The 18,690-nt window shown below is 37.8% G+C and overlaps 1 protein-coding gene across 1 annotated transcript in view; it reads right to left on the bottom strand.

Moving 5' to 3' along the window:
• The window catches only part of CDH24 (cadherin 24), a 118,439-nt gene that overhangs the window by 41,133 nt on the left and 58,616 nt on the right, over positions 1 to 18,690 (bottom strand). Inside the window, exon 8 of the mRNA XM_053702302.1 lies at positions 4,658 to 4,779. Within this exon, the coding sequence (XP_053558277.1) occupies positions 4,658 to 4,779 (122 nt within the window). The remainder of the gene's footprint in view (positions 1 to 4,657; positions 4,780 to 18,690) is intronic.

The raw sequence follows: 18,690 nt of genomic DNA, 5'->3' as shown, positions 1-18,690 counted from the left end.
TACTATAAAAACAACAAAATACCAAGAGGTTTCAGAGTCAGAAATCAGCCTACCATTGGTAGAAACAACAAAAGTTTTTGCCTACGCTGGTGTCAAATCTTGAACAAGTGCTCAATGGACCTAATCCTTCTGGTCATTGAGGAATGCACTAACATCCTAGCAACTGTGAGAGAGGAGCTGACTGAATTTAACAATAACAAACTACATATCCTGAGGGATGACTCCAGTAAGGCTTGGATGGAGAAACTACAAGTAAACGACTATAAGAAGGAGCTTATGGCATTTAAAAATCAGAAAATAATCACGGTGGACAATGACTACAAAGACAAGAGGATATATTCCTGGCTATATGGTAGCAACCAACAGAGAGGCCCACAAAGACCACGACGCCAAAGGCAATATCGCTCTAGGTTCCTAAACACAGTGGACAGTAGTTCAGGATCCGATAACGAAGTTGGCTACCAAGAACAAAGACAGCTGGATCAAGCACCCACCACATCCAATACCCATTTTTTAGGGGTTACAACAAGATCAGCCAACACACGAGGCCGAGGCCGCACTCGAGGAGGGGGAACTATTGTGGCAAGAAGACCTCCATTACCACCAAGGTAATGAACCCAGACATTGTTTTCAATATCAGCAACAGGACACTCACAGAAGGAGAGATTAGCCTTCTCAATAAAGGCCTCACATTTATTCCAACCTTCAGCAATGATGACTTTGACACTTTTCTGGACATACACAGATTTCAGAGGAATCTAAAGCTCAAGGAACATTTTAGGGACTCAAACAGCACCCCAGAGATGAAAAGATTTAAACCTAAAAGCAAATGTGAGCCAAATACATGTGGAACAAGCATTAAAACCTTCACCAGGCTCATCTCAAATGATTCAGACAATGCTAAAATGGACAAACATCGCCCAAACCTCACGAAGGCAGAGAGAGTGGCTATAAAATCTCTAGCCTCTGATGCTGACATTGTCATATGTCCGGCCGACAAGGGTGGTGCCATTGTCATTATGGACTACGCCCAATATCGCACTGAAGTCCTGCGACAACTAAGTGACAACTTGACTTACAAAAAACTCACCTGGGACCCCACTACAACATTCAAGAAAGAAATTGATGTGACACTTACAAATGCTGTACAACAGAAATGGATTGACCAAGATGAGTTTGACTTCCTGAGTTGCACTCACCCCACACTTAACCACACTTGATTGCCAATTGTAACAGGGGAACTATGATCGTAACACTGAGATCCCACTGTAAGAGTAACATGTTACTCAGGCACAAGACTCTGGCATATGTTTTACCAGTATAGGATTTTTGGTTGTTTATTTTGTATCATGATTAGCTCTAGCACCAACATTCTGGTAGACTATGCTCTCTTTAAGTACATTTACTAACCCTATACCTGTACTGTTTCGTACACATATGGCTCTCTGGATAGATATGGTACTCATAACATACATTAGCACATTTTGGGCAGACTAAGGCTCTCAGATCCATACAACTATCTGCAAGTCAGACGGCTTCTCTTAGCCTTTTTGGGATATGATAGAAGTATACAAGCAATATAGACCCATGTTATGCTGTTGTTTTTGTAATATATACTCAGATGTTTAGACAATTCGCCCCTTTCCTACAAGTGTAGGTATGTACAATCATTTTTTGGCTTGCCCCAGCAGTTGCGGCTAACATCGGATAGCGGTCATCTATGTTTTCTGACTGCTTGATACACCCCCCCCCCCTGATGACGTCAGACGGCTATGCAGTATCTATCACATCTCATGCCAAGTAAGTTACCTGAACTAGAGACAGTGCTGGCTGGTAGAGAGATATATTTTTTCCCCTTTGAGATATAAATAGCGATCTTACGTTGCTGACTCTTTGTATGTATTGCAATCACACTGCTTTGAAATTATCTATATTACCCCTTAGGCTCAGTAGTCGGTGATGGTGTGATGACACCCTCTTTCTCTCTAAGATTAGTCTATGGATGCTATACGATATACCTACTGATGTTCAACAATTGACACACACATCTACATGCTTGCCTAAATCTTGACATACGTGTTTTTCTGGCTATGAGCCCTTTTTCTCTACTTGTCCTTTTTCTCTACTTGTCCTTTGTTTACTGAGAAGTATGTTTTACTGAGAGATACTGATGCACTAGTGTTTAAATGCTGATATACTGCCTAGGTCCTGCAACTATCTTTTATTGAGCGCTGTTTCCTATAGACTGCCTTTATCGATGTTAAGTTGTTTCTTTGTGGTAGCTATTTCAGTATGTCACACATCACTATGTAGGGGGACATTTTATTTCTTTGTGTGCACCTTGAGTGTTTTAGGTGCTACTCATATGTCATGTCATTTATTGTTTGAGAATAGTTTTAAGATACACTTATATGGTTTGCACAATTATACTGTTTTTAACTATCACATTAGTAAAGGTAGGAATAATGTTAATTAGGTGATTCACCTGTTGTCATGGTTACATAGGTTTTGGCGCAATTTCACTAGTTGTTTGATGGGAGGGGCTATGTTGCTTTATATTGCACACTGTTCATTTGCACTGTTGCCTGGTCTGAGGAAGGGGTCTGCGTACCCCGAAATGTCACCTTAATAAAAATTTTTTATTTTATATACCAAATCCAGTGAGTGCAGTCCTCTTCTATAATGGATTATTGATATACCTGACTTGGCACCCTGGTTGATGTCCCTATTGCATTGTGAGTGCAGACACAAATGGAAGTTTTATATATATATATATATAACAGCCCAGTCAAACACCTTGCCATATACCTTTTAAGCCTTATACATTTTTATTTAATATACGGAACTTTGTCAATGGGAAGTTGTCTTGAATTTGACAATACCTCGGAGGTATTGTCAAATTCAAGATAACTTCACATTGACAAAGGTTCTGTTTACAGGCCAAAATGCATTTGTGCTATTATATGTTTGTGTGTCTGTAATTCGTGCCAGGAAGCCACATATACACTTCCAGACCGACGCAGAGGTATCCTGATTATTTCCCAAACCTCAATGTTTTTAATGGAATAAAATTAAATAAAGGTATATATTTTATAGTGGATGATAGTGCCCCTTAAACCTCTATTTCCTTTCTCTTATCCTTTTCCCTTTGTAATTTGATATCTGTAATTATTAGAGGTAGGGTGCACCTAATTTAGATTTCCAATATAGGGATCTTTATTAGTTTAATTCCACCTTAACTTGCACAGTGCCAGTTAATACACACGTGTCTGTATCTAATTATTGTAATGTACTTATGATGTGTTTGGTGAGCATTGTCAAATTCAAGATAACTTCACATTGACAAAGGTTCTGTTTACAGGCCAAAATGCATTTGTGCTATTATATGTTTGTGTGTCTGTAATTCGTGCCAGGAAGCCACATATACACTTCCAGACCGACGCAGAGGTATCCTGATTATTTCCCAAACCTCAATGTTTTTAATGGAATAAAATTAAATAAAGGTATATATTTTATAGTGGATGATAGTGCCCCTTAAACCTCTATTTCCTTTCTCTTATCCTTTTCCCTTTGTAATTTGATATCTGTAATTATTAGAGGTAGGGTGCACCTAATTTAGATTTCCAATATAGGGATCTTTGTTAGTTTAATTCCACCTTAACTTGCACAGTGCCAGTTAATACACACGTGTCTGTATCTAATTATTGTAATGTACTTATGATGTGTTTGGTGAGCATTTTTTTTTTACCCCTTACACTTTATGCTAGCTCTTCAGTTGCGCTCGCCAACAAGCGCAAATATTGTTTGTGCTTAAGTGCACCCATTTACTTTATGTGCGCAAGTCACTTGCAAATTAGCGCAGTCACTTGTAATTTGCAAATGGTTGACATTATTTGCTAGGGGAATAAGTCTCTCAGCAAGCAGTCAGAACCTCCTATTTTTTTACACCAGGGTAAAAACAATATACATGCTTACCTACCAAGAAATAATCTTGAAACGATTAGCTGAAGGGGGTGGGATGATAAGTTCTTTCCAGTCAAGCACCATGCGATATACCATATCCTTTTTTAGAACGTTTAAAACCATTTGATCAATATAAATGTTATATTTCAAAAAAAATTATTGTATATATGAGTATAATACTTTTATTATATTTTATTATGTTTCCATAGGTTTTGTGAAACTTTTTTTTAACACTTACATTTTACTTCAGGCCCAGCAGTTCTATCACTTCCTGTGCTTATCTACTGCTTGTCTTAGTACATTGTCCCTTTAATTTGCCCCTAATGACTTCAAAACCTTATCTATAGCAAAACTGAAGCCACTTTACCACCCTACCGTTCTGGAAGGTTAATACACATTTCCATAGAGTTCCTAACTTTCTGTGTTATATGTGTCTGTATAGATAGATTGTGCCTTCTGGAAGTGTCAGCACTTCCCCCTATAATCTAATGTTTCATGTGCAAAAGAGGGTGATTACTCACCTAAACATACTAAAGGAATCCGCTATATATAATAAGATGGGAATATATTAGGGAGTGATTTAGTATTTTAGGGTATAATGATGGGATGGTTATATGAAGCAATATAAAGCATTAATAGGGCTGGGGTAGATATACAATGTGCTATACATTGTAGTTATACACACTATACACACTTGCCCAGGTTGTGCGTTGTCACATAGGTGTGGTTTGTACACCTCGGCCAAAGTTGGGGGATTGTCATTCACATCTAACACCTGAATCACAACTCCAGCTTGTGACACCTGAGAGGGGCTATCTGAAATACAATACAGAAAAGCAACAAAGGGACACAACACAAAAACACAACAAGCAGACATAACACAACATAAAAACGCAACAAATATGACAAAAAGCACAAGAGAAGCAACAAAAGATAACATAAAGTGCATAATACATAGATACACATAAGAAAGAATAACATCAGACAGAACAGAAAAAAAAGAAATAAATTAGTCTATACATCACACTAAAAAGTCAAGCACACAATCCTCTATATACTCTCTTAAAACAACGCCCCATAAATTCACCTTATTGTTAACACGCTGTTAGCTAATCTATACATATAGCTTTCCACACTGAACTTCACCTCACTATATACAAATCTATGCAGTTAAGTTGTTTCTCACCCCATCCTGCCATTAATTCTACACCGACAGCTCTCCATATACTGTATAAATTGGTCCTGACAAATTGGCCTCAGCTCTCTGCAGATAAAGATAAGCTGCCCCCATCAATCTCAACTCTACACAATTTATCTTTTTTTTCTTTCTATTCATTTTAACACTGTAGCTGACCTACAGTATTTGGATACAGATTTCTACTCCGCACAGATGCTCCTACAAACAAATTCATCTTCAACAAGGACTAATCAATTTGGAATCAAACATTGGTGCTAGTTGGTAATGTGGTTGTTACCCAGTACACCACACCCTCACGTGACTTAAATGTAAATTTTGTAAAATAATTGTGTGCAGACTTTAGAGAAAACTTGCTAATTTTGAATATTATAAATCATAATTCAGTACTCGAGAAAGGAGAGAAAAAATCCAAAATTGACAAAGCCTGGATATCACATAATTGTCATTCTATGATATAGGTCTTAATATCTTAAAGTGCTGCAAACAGACATCACCACAATCAGAACCAAAGATTAGTCTGTACTACAAATGATTAGTACAGGGAAATAAATGAGAGAATTGAGTTGGAGGTAGCTACAGGTAGAAGTGATAATAATGAGACATGCAGTCCTACACCTGAAGTTGCCCCAGGCCTCATAGGTCTGCTGCTGAAGCAATTGGATTTAATGAGGGGGGGGGGGGGGGGGAGATAACCATGCGTAGTCTTGAAAGCTGGTGTCAATTTACTGTCAATTTTTTAAAATTCTGTAGAAGACTCTCTGCCTCTACTATCCAAATGACAATGCAGTGATTAAAGATGATAAAATAACATAATTTATGTAAGAACTTACCTGATAAATTCATTTCTTTCATATTAGCAAGAGTCCATGAGCTAGTGACGTATGGGATATACATTCCTACCAGGAGGGGCAAAGTTTCCCAAACCTCAAAATGCCTATAAATACACCCCTCACCACACCCACAATTCAGTTTAACGAATAGCCAAGAAGTGGGGTGATAAAAAAGTGCGAAAGCATATAAAATAAGGAATTGGAATAATTGTGCTTCATACAAAATCATAACCACCACAAAAAAAGGGCGGGCCTCATGGACTCTTGCTAATATGAAAGAAATGAATTTATCAGGTAAGTTCTTACATAAATTATGTTTTCTTTCATGTAATTAGCAAGAGTCCATGAGCTAGTGACGTATGGGATGACTACCCAAGATGTGGATCTTTCCACACAAGAGTCACTAGAGAGGGAGGGATAAAATAAAGACAGCCAATTCCTGCTGAAAATAATCCACACCCAAAATAAAGTTTAACGAAAAACATAAGCAGAAGATTTAAACTGAAACCGCTGCCTGAAGTACTTTTCTACCAAAAACTGCTTCAGAAGAAGAAAATACATCAAAATGGTAGAATTTAGTAAAAGTATGCAAAGAGGACCAAGTTGCTGCTTTGCAGATCTGGTCAACCGAAGCTTCATTCCTAAACGCCCAGGAAGTAGAAACTGACCTAGTAGAATGAGCTGTAATTCTCTGAGGCGGAGTTTTACCCGACTCAACATAGGCAAGATGAATTAAAGATTTCAACCAAGATGCCAAAGAAATGGCAGAAGCTTTCTGGCCTTTTCTAGAACCGGAAAAGATAACAAATAGACTAGAAGTCTTACGGAAAGATTTCGTAGCTTCAACATAATATTTCAAAGCTCTAACAACATCCAAAGAATGCAACGATTTCTCCTTAGAATTCTTAGGATTAGGACATAATGAAGGAACCACAATTTCCCTACTAATGTTGTTGGAATTCACAACTTTAGGTAAAAATTCAAAAGAGGTTCGCAACACCGCCTTATCCTGATGAAAAATCAGAAAAGGAGACTCACAAGAAAGAGCAGATAATTCAGAAACTCTTCTGGCAGAAGAGATGGCCAAAAGGAACAAAACTTTCCAAGAAAGTAATTTAATGTCCAATGAATGCATAGGTTCAAACGGAGGAGCTTGAAGAGCTCCCAGAACCAAATTCAAACTCCAAGGAGGAGAAATTGACTTAATGACAGGTTTTATACGAACCAAAGCTTGTACAAAACAATGAATATCAGGAAGAATAGCAATCTTTCTGTGAAAAAGAACAGAAAGAGCAGAGATTTGTCCTTTCAAAGAACTTGCGGACAAACCCTTATCTAAACCATCCTGAAGAAACTGTAAAATTCTCGGTATTCTAAAAGAATGCCAAGAAAAATGATGAGAAAGACACCAAGAAATATAAGTCTTCCAGACTCTATAATATATCTCTCGAGATACAGATTTACGAGCCTGTAACATAGTATTAATCACAGAGTCAGAGAAACCTCTTTGACCAAGAATCAAGCGTTCAATCTCCATACCTTTAAATTTAAGGATTTCAGATCCTGATGGAAAAAAGAACCTTGTGACAGAAGGTCTGGTCTTAACAGAAGAGTCCACGGTTGGCAAGAGGCCATCCGGACAAGATCCGCATACCAAAACCTGTGAGGCCATGCCGGAGCTACCAGCAGAACAAACGAGCATTCCTTCAGAATCTTGGAGATTACTCTTGGAAGAAGAACTAGAGGCGGAAAGATATAGGCAGGATGATACTTCCAAGGAAGTGATAATGCATCCACTGCCTCCGCCTGAGGATCCCGGGATCTGGACAGATACCTGGGAAGTTTCTTGTTTAGATGGGACGCCATCAGATCTATTTCTGGAAGTTCCCACATTTGAACAATCTGAAGAAATACCTCTGGGTGAAGAGACCATTCGCCCGGATGCAACGTTTGGCGACTGAGATAATCCGCTTCCCAATTGTCTATACCTGGGATATGGACCGCAGAGATTAGACAGGAGCTGGATTCCGCCCAAACCAAAATTCGAGATACTTCTTTCATAGCCAGAGGACTGTGAGTCCCTCCTTGATGATTGATGTATGCCACAGTTGTGACATTGTCTGTCTGAAAACAAATGAACGATTCTCTCTTCAGAAGAGGCCAAAACTGAAGAGCTCTGAAAATTGCACGGAGTTCCAAATATTGATCGGTAATCTCACCTCCTGAGATTCCCAAACTCCTTGTGCCGTCAGAGATCCCCACACAGCTCCCCAACCCGTGAGACTTGCATCTGTTGAAATTACAGTCCAGGTCGGAAGCACAAAAGAAGCCCCCTGAATTAAACGATGGTGATCTGTCCACCATGTTAGAGAGTGTCGAACAATCGGTTTTAAAGATATTGTTTGAGATATCTTCGTGTAATCCTTGCACCATTGCTTCAGCATACAGAGCTGAAGAGGTCGCATGTGAAAACGAGCAAAGGGGATCGCGTCCGATGCAGCAGTCATAAGACCTAGAATTTTCATGCATAAGGCTACCGAAGGGAATGATTGTGACTGAAGGTTTCGACAAGCTGCAATCAATTTTAGACGTCTCTTGTCTGTTAAAGACAGAGTCATGGACACTGAATCCATCTGGAAACCCAGAAAGGTTACCCTTGTCTGAGGAATCAAAGAACTTTTTGGTAAATTGATCCTCCAACCATGATCTTGAAGAAACAACACAAGTCGATTCGTATGAGATTCTGCTAAATGTAAAGACTGAGCAAGTACCAAGATATCGTCCAAATAAGGAAATACCACAATACCCTGTTCTCTGATTACAGACAGAAGGGCACTGAGAACCTTTGTAAAAATTCTTGGAGCTGTAGCTAGGCCAAACGGTAGAGCCACAAACTGGTAATGCTTGTCCAGAAAAGAGAATCTCAGGAACTGATAATGATCTGGATGAATCGGAATATGCAGATATGCATCCTGTAAATCTATTGTGGACATATAATTCCCTTGCTGAACAAAAGGCAAGATAGTCCTTACAGTTACCATTTTGAACGTTGGTATCCTTACATAACGATTCAATATTTTTAGATCCAGAACTGGTCTGAAGGAATTCTCCTTCTTTGGTACAATGAAGAGATTTGAATAAAACCCCATCCCCTGTTCCTGAACTGGAACTGGCATAATTACTCCAGTCAACTCTAGATCTGAAACACATTTCAGAAATGCTTGAGCTTTCACTGGATTTACTGGGACACGGGAAAGAAAAAATCTCTTTGCAGGAGGTCTCATCTTGAAACCAATTCTGTACCCTTCTGAAACAATGTTCTGAATCCAAAGATTGTGAACAGAATTGATCCAAATTTCCTTGAAAAAACGTAACCTGCCCCCTACCAGCTGAACTGGAATGAGGGCCGCACCTTCATGTGGACTTAGAAGCAGGCTTTGCCTTTCTAGCTGGCTTGGATTTATTCCAGACTGGAGATGGTTTCCAAACTGAAACTGCTCCTGAGGATGAAGGATCAGGCTTTTGTTCTTTGTTGAAACGAAAGGAACGAAAACGATTATTAGCCCTGCTTTTACCTTTAGATTTTTTATCCTGTGGTAAAAAAGTTCCTTTCCCACCAGTAACAGTTGAAATGATGGAATCCAACTGAGAACCAAATAATTTGTTACCCTGGAAAGAAATAGAAAGTAAAGTTGATTTAGAAGCCATATCAGCATTCCAAGTTTTAAGCCATAAAGCTCTTCTAGCTAAAATAGCTAGAGACATAAACCTGACATCAACTCTGATAATATCAAAAATGGCATCACAGATAAAATTATTAGCATGCTGAAGAAGAATAATAATGTCATGAGAATCACGATGTGTTACTTGTTGCGCTAAAGTTTCCAACCAAAAAGTTGAAGCTGCAGCAACATCAGCCAAAGATATAGCAGGTCTAAGAAGATTACCTGAACACAGATAAGCTTTTCTTAGAAAGGACTCAATTTTCCTATCTAGAGGATCCTTAAACGAAGTACCATCTGACGTAGGAATAGTAGTACGTTTAGCAAGGGTAGAAATAGCCCCATCAACTTTAGGGATTTTGTCCCAAAATTCTAATCTGTCAGACGGCACAGGATATAAATGCTTAAAACGTTTAGAAGGAGTAAATGAATTACCCAATTTATCCCATTCTTTGGAAATTACTGCAGAAATAGCATTAGGAACAGGAAAAACTTCTGGAATAACCACAGGAGATTTAAATACCTTATCCAAACGTTTAGAATTGGTATCAAGAGGACCAGAATCCTCTATTTCTAAAGCAATTAGAACTTCTTTAAGTAAAGAACGAATAAATTCCATTTTAAATAAATATGAAGATTTATCAGCATCAACCTCAGAGACAGAATCCTCTGAACCAGAGGAGTCATCAGAATCAGAATGATGATGTTCATTTAAAAATTCATCTGTAGGGAGAGAAGTTTTAAAAGATTTTTTACGTTTACTAGAAGGAGAAATAACAGACATAGCCTTCTTTATGGATTCAGAAACAAAATCTCTTATATTATCAGGAACATTCTGCACCTTAGATGTTGAGGGAACTGCAACAGGCAATGGTACTTTACTAAAGGAAATATTATCTGCTTTAACAAGTTTGTCATGACAATCAATACAAACAACAGCTGGAGAAATAGCTACCAAAAGTTTACAGCAGATACACTTAGCTTTGGTAGATTCAGCACTTGACAGCAATTTTCCTGTAGTATCTTCTGACTCAGATGCAACGTGAGACATCTTGCAATATGTAAGAGAAAAAACAACATATATATAAAGCAAAATTGATCAAATTCCTTAAATGACAGTTTCAGGAATGGGAAAAAATGCCAAAGAACAAGCTTCTAGCAACCAGAAGCAATAAATAATGAGACTTAAATAATGTGGAGACAAAAGCGACGCCCATATTTTTTCGCGCCAAATAAGACGCCCACATTATTTGGCGCCTAAATGCTTTTTGGCGCCAAAAATGACGCCACATCCGGAACGCCGACATTTTTGGCGCGAAATAACGTCAAAAAATGACACGTATGACGCCGGAAACGGAAATAGAATTTTTGCGCCAAAAAAGTCCGCGCCAAGAATGATGCAATAAAATTAAGCATTTTCAGCCCCCGCGAGCCTAACAGCCCACAGGGAAGAGTCAAATTTTTGAAGGTAAGAAAAAAAGAATAAATCAAAATGCATTATCCCAAATATGAAACTGACTGTCTGAAAATAAGGAAAGTTGAACATTCTGAGTCAAGGCAAATAAATGTTTGTATACATATATTTAGAACTTTATAAACAAAGTGCCCAACCATAGCTTGGAGTGTCACAGAAAATAAGACTTACTTACCCCAGGACACTCATCTACATATAGCAGATAGCCAAACCAGTACTGAAACGAGAATCAGCAGAGGTAATGGTATATATAAGAGTATATCGTCGATCTGAAAAGGGAGGTAAGAGATGAATCTCTACGACCGATAACAGAGAACCTATGAAATAGACCCCGTAGAAGGAGATCACTGTATTCAAATAGGCAATACTCTCCTCACATCCCTCTGACATTCACTGCACGCTGAGAGGAAAACCGGGCTCCAACTTGCTGCGGAGTGCATATCAACGTAGAATCTAGCACAAACTTACTTCACCACCTCCATCGGAGGCAAAGTTTGTAAAACTGAATTGTGGGTGTGGTGAGGGGTGTATTTATAGGCATTTTGAGGTTTGGGAAACTTTGCCCCTCCTGGTAGGAATGTATATCCCATACGTCACTAGCTCATGGACTCTTGCTAATTACATGAAAGAAATTGTAATGTGAAACAAGTTTTTGTAATAGCTGTTTAAAATAAAAAATAACAGGAGAAGAATGCTGTATGTTTTCCATTGCTCACTGGGTGATAGTATGAACTTCTACGTGTCTACTGATGAAAAGTGTCAAGCCTCTCTAAGCCTAGCAAATCAAATTAGCCTGACACAAACCCAAAGCTAAAGAAAATTAAAGTACCTTTTAATGGATAGCCCAACGATAAAACAAACTAAATACAATGTCCCAAGATAAAACAAAATATATACAATGTCCCTTTAAGAAGGAGGCCTGCTGCCAATGTACAAGAGGGTGGGGTGTAGGTGAAACTGTTGCGCCACATATGGTTGAACATAAAGATATAATTCAGCTTAGATAATGGAGATGTTCAGCTTAACAATGGATGGAGAAGTTTTGAATTTTGCTGTGACGGAGGCTGACAATGAGATTATTTCCTTTATCTTAGACAGACAGCAAATATAAGCATGCTTTAAACTTATGCCACAGAGATATAAGCCACACGCTGAGTCTAAAGAATGAAGTGATTACAAGCTCTAGGCATCTATTTATCAAGCTGTCAACTTACCTGCATTCAACGGCACCAATACGCTCGCCTAACATCGCTACCGCGGACCTGAATACGTTCTCCAAAATTAGCAAAAAAGCTGTCAAAAAGCCGTGCACCAAGTACGTTGTGATGAGCAGCGGACTGTTGTTAACTAACAGTAATTGATCTCGCTGCTCTTCGGCTTTTTTACAGCTTTCTTGGTACCCTGTCACTAAACACCCACACTATACTATACTGTTTACCCCCTATACCGCCGCTCCCAGAGCCCACCGCAACTCTAATAAATGTATTAACACCTAAACCGCCGCTCCCGGACCCGCCGCAACTAAATACAATTATTAACCCCTAAACCTTCGCTCCCGGAGCCCACCGCCACCTACATTATACTTATTAATCCCTAATCTGCCACCCCCTACACCGCCGCCGCCACCTATATTATATTTATTAACCCCTAATCTGCCCCTCCTACATTGCCGCAACCTACCTATATTTATTAACCCCTAATCTACCACCCCAACGTTGCCGCCACTTTATTAAATTTATTAATCCCTAAACCTAAGTCTAACCCTAACCCTAACACCCCCTAACTTAAATATAATTTAAATAAATCTAAATAAAAATAACTATCATTAAATAAATTATTCCTATTAAAAACTAAAATACTTACCTATAAAATAAACCCTAAGCTAGCTACAATATAACTAATAGGTACATTGTAGCTATCTTAGGGTTTATATTTATTTTACAGGCAACTGTATTTATTTTAACTAGGCACAATAGTTATTAAATAGTTATTAACTATGTAATAAATACCTAGTTAAAATAAAGACAAAAATACCTGTAAAATAAAACCTAACCTAAGTTACAATTACACCTAACACTACACTATAATTAAATAAATTCCCTAAACTAAATACAATTAAATTTTTTTTATTTAAAGTACAAAAACAAACACTAAATTACAGAAAATAATAAAATAATTACAAGATTTTTAAACTAATTACACCTAATCTAATCCCCCTAACAAAATAAAAAAGCCTCCCAAAATAAAAAAAAGCCCTACCCTACACTAAATTACAAATAGCCCTTAAAAGGGCCTTTTGCGGGGCATTGCCCCAAAGTAATCAGCTCTTTTACCTGTAAAAAAATTTTTACAACCCCCCAACATTAAAACCCACCACCCACACAACCAACCCTACTCTAAAACCCACCCAATACCCCCTTAAAAAAACCTAACACTAGCCCCTTGAAGATCACCCTACCTTGAGAAGTCTTCACCCAACCGGGCCGAAGTCCTCAACGAATCCGGCAGAAGTGGCCCTCCAGACGGGCAGAAGTCTTCATCCAGGCGGCATCTTCTATCTTCATCCATCCGCGCGGAGCGGGTCCATCTTCAAGACATCCGACGCGGAGCATCCTCTTCTTTCGGCGGCGACTGAAGAATGAAGGTTCCTTTAAGTGATGTCATCCAAGATGGCGTCCCTTCAATTCCGATTGGCTGATAGAATTCTATCAGCCAATCGGAATTAAGGTAGGATTGAGCTTGCATTCTATTGGCTGATTGGAACAGCCAATAGAATGCAAGCTTATTCCTTTTGGCTGATTGCATCAGCCAATAGGATTTTTCCTACCTTAATTCCGATTAGCTGATAGAATTCTATCAGCCAATCGGAATTAAAGGGACGCCATCTTGGATGACATCACTTAAAGGAACCTTCATTCTTCAGTCGCCATCGAAAGAAGAGGATGCTCCGCGTCGGATGTCTTGAAGATGGACTGATGAAGATAGAAGATGCCGCCTGGATGAAGACTTCTGCCTCTCTGGAGGACCACTTCTGCTGGATTCGTTGAGGACTTCGGCCCGGTTGGGTGAAGACTTCTCAAGGTAGGGTGATTTTCAAGGGGTTAGTGTTAGTTTTTTTAAGGGGGGAATTGGGTGGGTTTTAGAGTAGGGTTGGTTGTGTGGGTGGTGGGTTTTAATGTTGGGGGGGTTGTAATTTTTTTTTTTTACCTCTTTTATCCAGATATGTATAGGATTTATGTGTGAACTATATATAAATGTGTTATGACAAAATCACAAATAAAACTAACTTTGCCCTATCGACATCCATTCTATAGACCCAATAGATATATGCCCAATTGTTATAGGGCCCGTCCAGCCTCAAGTGCCGTCTTTTATCCTCCATGGTTGCCGTAGTAACGGCTTGCGTATTGCGAAAGTGTCCACCGCAATATCTATGTCGACTGAGTATTAATATCGAATATTACTATTAAGTAACGTGTTATATAGAGGATGTAGGTAAATTCTATGTCATTAGTCTCAGAATGTTATGTGGAGCATTATGCAGTGAATGGAAGCTGCCCTCCTACTAACTAAGTATTTTTAACATATTCATATACAATTAAGTATATACTGTTAGTTTATGACAGTAGTCTGGTGCAATCTCTCTTTGAAAATATTACAACAGTTTATGATAAACAATTGTTATCAAACATAGGGACATCATAGTAGCTAAGAGTTAAATATTTATTAAGCATTAATACCTGAAATTGATCTTTTGATGCTTTTATTTTTCTGATGCAAAAATAACAATTGGGCATATATCTATTGGGTCTATAGAATGGATGTCGATAGGGCAAAGTTAGTTTTATTTGTGATTTTGTCATAACACATTTATATATAGTTCACACATAAATCCTATACATATCTGGATAAAAGAGGTAAATCACAATCGTGTTACTCTCTAAAGGGATATATGTGTAATTTTCGTCAATGCTTTTTATAGTCATATTTGATAACTACGCCCCATTCATCATAATTTATTACCAAGTATATAGACTTAGATATAGGTTTTAAATTAGGATACGATCTCTAGAGGAAGCTCTTATACGAGATTGCCTCATTTAAACCCTTAGGTGATGCTGATTTTAATTCATGTATCCATCTGCATTCTTTTTGAAGCAGGAGTTTGTTAATGTCTCCCCTTCTGCCCTTAAGCTTCAGTTGTTTTATGGCAAAAAAATGTATCTGATATTGTTGATGAACTGTGTTCAAATACTTAGCTACTGGTACATTCCTGTCCCATTTTATGTCCCCTATATGTTCAAGGACTCTTGTTCTTAATTCCCTTGATGTTTCACCTACATAAATTAGGGGACACTTGCACTTGCAAACGCATCGGTGGGCGTGCTCTAGAACTCTAGCGTGGTGTTAGAAACAAAGTTACTGATAACTCATATCTGTTGGTTACTATTGTTGCTGCCTAATAGCGGTTTTGCTCTATATATATGTATATAGCGATCTAAGGGTAATAACAGTATTTGATAAAGGGCTAATGGTGCCAACACTTTAGAGAATCTGTTCTAGTAGTGACGATAAGCACCTGGAACTGAAATGAATAATTTCTAGATTTTGAAGCACTCGGCCAAATATTACTGGTAACCATAGCAATAATTATTAGCAATATAATATTGCAATCCTCGCGCAAACATATATATATAATCTTTGAATACATATGCAATAGTGTGATTCCGACTGACACATTGAGATTGTATGAATGTTGTGATATTGATTGATAGGGATCAGCTAGAAATAGGCTGACTGAGTTAAATCTCAGCAGTACGCAGGTAGGAGGACGCCTTTGAGCGCATAGCCTGTGTGTAAACTGCATGACTTTAACCTGAACAATACTCAATATCAACAAACTTTACCACAATAGTAGTTTCTAGAGCACTTAGCCCTTATATATTTTACCTATTGGTTTTATTTTGTTTTTAGTTGGTTCACTTACAATGACAATATATAGAAGCAATTGATGAATACTTGTTTCTAGATAGTGATCCAATTTAAGTAAATTGTCTGTCTTTGTATGTATGTTAAATAAAGTGTTAAATTTTAACTGATTTCATATAATTAAATAGTGCCTAATTCAGCACTTAGCTTAAATGCTACAAACCCTTTGAATTTTTCCCTAACTAACCCTATTACATAGTGATTTAATTCACAATTTTTGAATTTGGGAACTTAAAGGTAAAAGAATAGATAGCTATGGCGGGCTATCTATCTTCTACTATTGACTTTGAAAAATGGAAGCAGGAGGCCGAAAGGCTCTTCACACTAAATGTAGGCAATGTATGTCCAAAAGCTACAAACATAGAAGAAGCCTTTAAAAGTATAGCCAAAATTATGAAAAAACAAGTCAAGACCTTTTGGGAGATTTTTAGTCTAGAAAACTATGTAAAAAACAAACTCATCCCTAGGGGCCTGAGGATACAATTAGCACCTTCTTTTCACATCCCAGATGAGAACTTAAGGTGGCAGGAAATTCTGACGCAGTGCTCATTAGATCTAATGAAGCTTACATTAGAATATGAAAGGAGTCAATATGAGCAACTAACGAAACTAGTAGAAGAGGCAAGAATACAAACTAATAAATTTACCTCAGATAAAGATTTTGAGGCTTTAGATCAAAAACTCAAATTCCATATTGATAAACTAAAAGAAGAACTTAGTGAAACAAAAAATAGAAAATTACAGAGAGACTGGTCAGACCATCAGAAAGGCAATATTTACAAAGTTAATTACAAACGTAGAAATGTGAGACAGATACAAGAAAATAAAGGTAAAAATACCACAACAGAAAGCTCTTCTGCAGAATCAGAATTGTCAGATGAAGAATTAATACCAATAACCACAACTACAGCTATAACACCAATGACGGAACCATCCATTACTGAAAATGCAGATAAGGGCGGTAACTTGGTTATCATGACAAACCCCCAGTACAAAAAGATGTGTCTTGATATTCTAACAAATAAAGATAATTATCAAATTTTATCCAAAGACCCGACAGTAACATACATAAAAGAGCTGAAATCTATATTAGATAAAGGGTATGGTGAAAGAATCATTACAAAATCAGAATATCAATATATGAGTGAATTGAAACCCAGAGTAGCTACTTTTTATAGCCTGCCAAAAGTCCACAAAAATCTACTGTCACCCCCAGGAAGGCCAATAGTATCTGGGAATGGTTGTTTGACTGAAAAAGTGAGTACTTTTGTAGACAAGAAATTAAGAGAATATGTACACACACTGACATCACATGTCCAAGACACTAAGGAAGTTCTAAAATGCTTGGAAAATGTCTATGTAAGTGAGAATACACTACTAGCAAGCATTGATGTTGAGAGTCTATATTCAAATATATCACACTCTCTAGGGAAACAGGCTGTACAATTCTTCTTAAAAATGACAAACCCAAAAGGCAGTAAGGCTGATGATTTTGTAATTGAACTCCTTGATTTTGTGTTACAACACAACTACTTTCTCTTTGATAATAAAGTATATCTGCAGAAAAAGGGCACAGCAATGGGCACATGCTGTGCCCCTACCTATGCAAATTTGTTTTTGGGTTGGATAGAACATACATATATCCTAAATGAAGAAATGAACCCTTTTATGAAATACATGGATCTATTTATTCGCTACATCGATGATGTGCTTATATTATGGACAGGTTCCAAAGAGAACTTTAACGATTTTATGTTATGGTTAAATGACAATACTCATGGTATGCACTATACCTCAATGATTGAAGAAACAAGCATTTCCTTTCTAGACTTAGAAATCCGAAAAGAGTGTGATGGATCCCTAAGTACAAAATTATTTAGGAAAGAGACAGCCACTAATAATCTTCTAAACTGGAAAAGTTACCATCCTAAAAGTCAAAGGATGGGCATTCCATTTGGCCAATACCTGAGGGCTAGGCGCAATTGAAGCTCACTAGAAGATTTTGAATTGGAAGCACAAGAACTAAGAAAAAGGTTCAAGGAAAGCATATCAACAAGCTAAGGCATTAGAAAGGACACCCCTACTACAGGAAAAAATAGATACTGACAAAAAAAAAGACAGTCAGCAAATCAGAATTATAGGCACATTCGATGAAAAACACAGCAATATCCAACATATATTTCAAAAACACTGGCATGTTTTACAGGAGGACCCTGAATTGTCTGAAGTTATCGCAGATAGACCTAAGATAACTAATAGGAGGTCACATAATTTGAAAGACACCTTGACTAGGAGTCATTTTGTACAAAACCCACAGAGAACATGGCTTCAAGAAACAAAGGGGTTCTTTAAATGTGGTTGCTGCCAAGCGTGCAAAAACATGTCCCCAATGAAACAATTTGTTCATCCAAAAACAGGGAAAAACTACCCTATAAATGAATTTATGAACTGCAGAACCAAGAGAGTTGTATATGTTGCCATGTGCAAGTGTCCCCTAATTTATGTAGGTGAAAC

Source organism: Bombina bombina, chromosome 2 (assembly GCF_027579735.1).
Source record: "Bombina bombina isolate aBomBom1 chromosome 2, aBomBom1.pri, whole genome shotgun sequence".
NCBI classification, from domain to species: Eukaryota; Metazoa; Chordata; class Amphibia; order Anura; family Bombinatoridae; genus Bombina; species Bombina bombina.
This window is presented reverse-complemented; position numbering and strand designations above follow the sequence as displayed.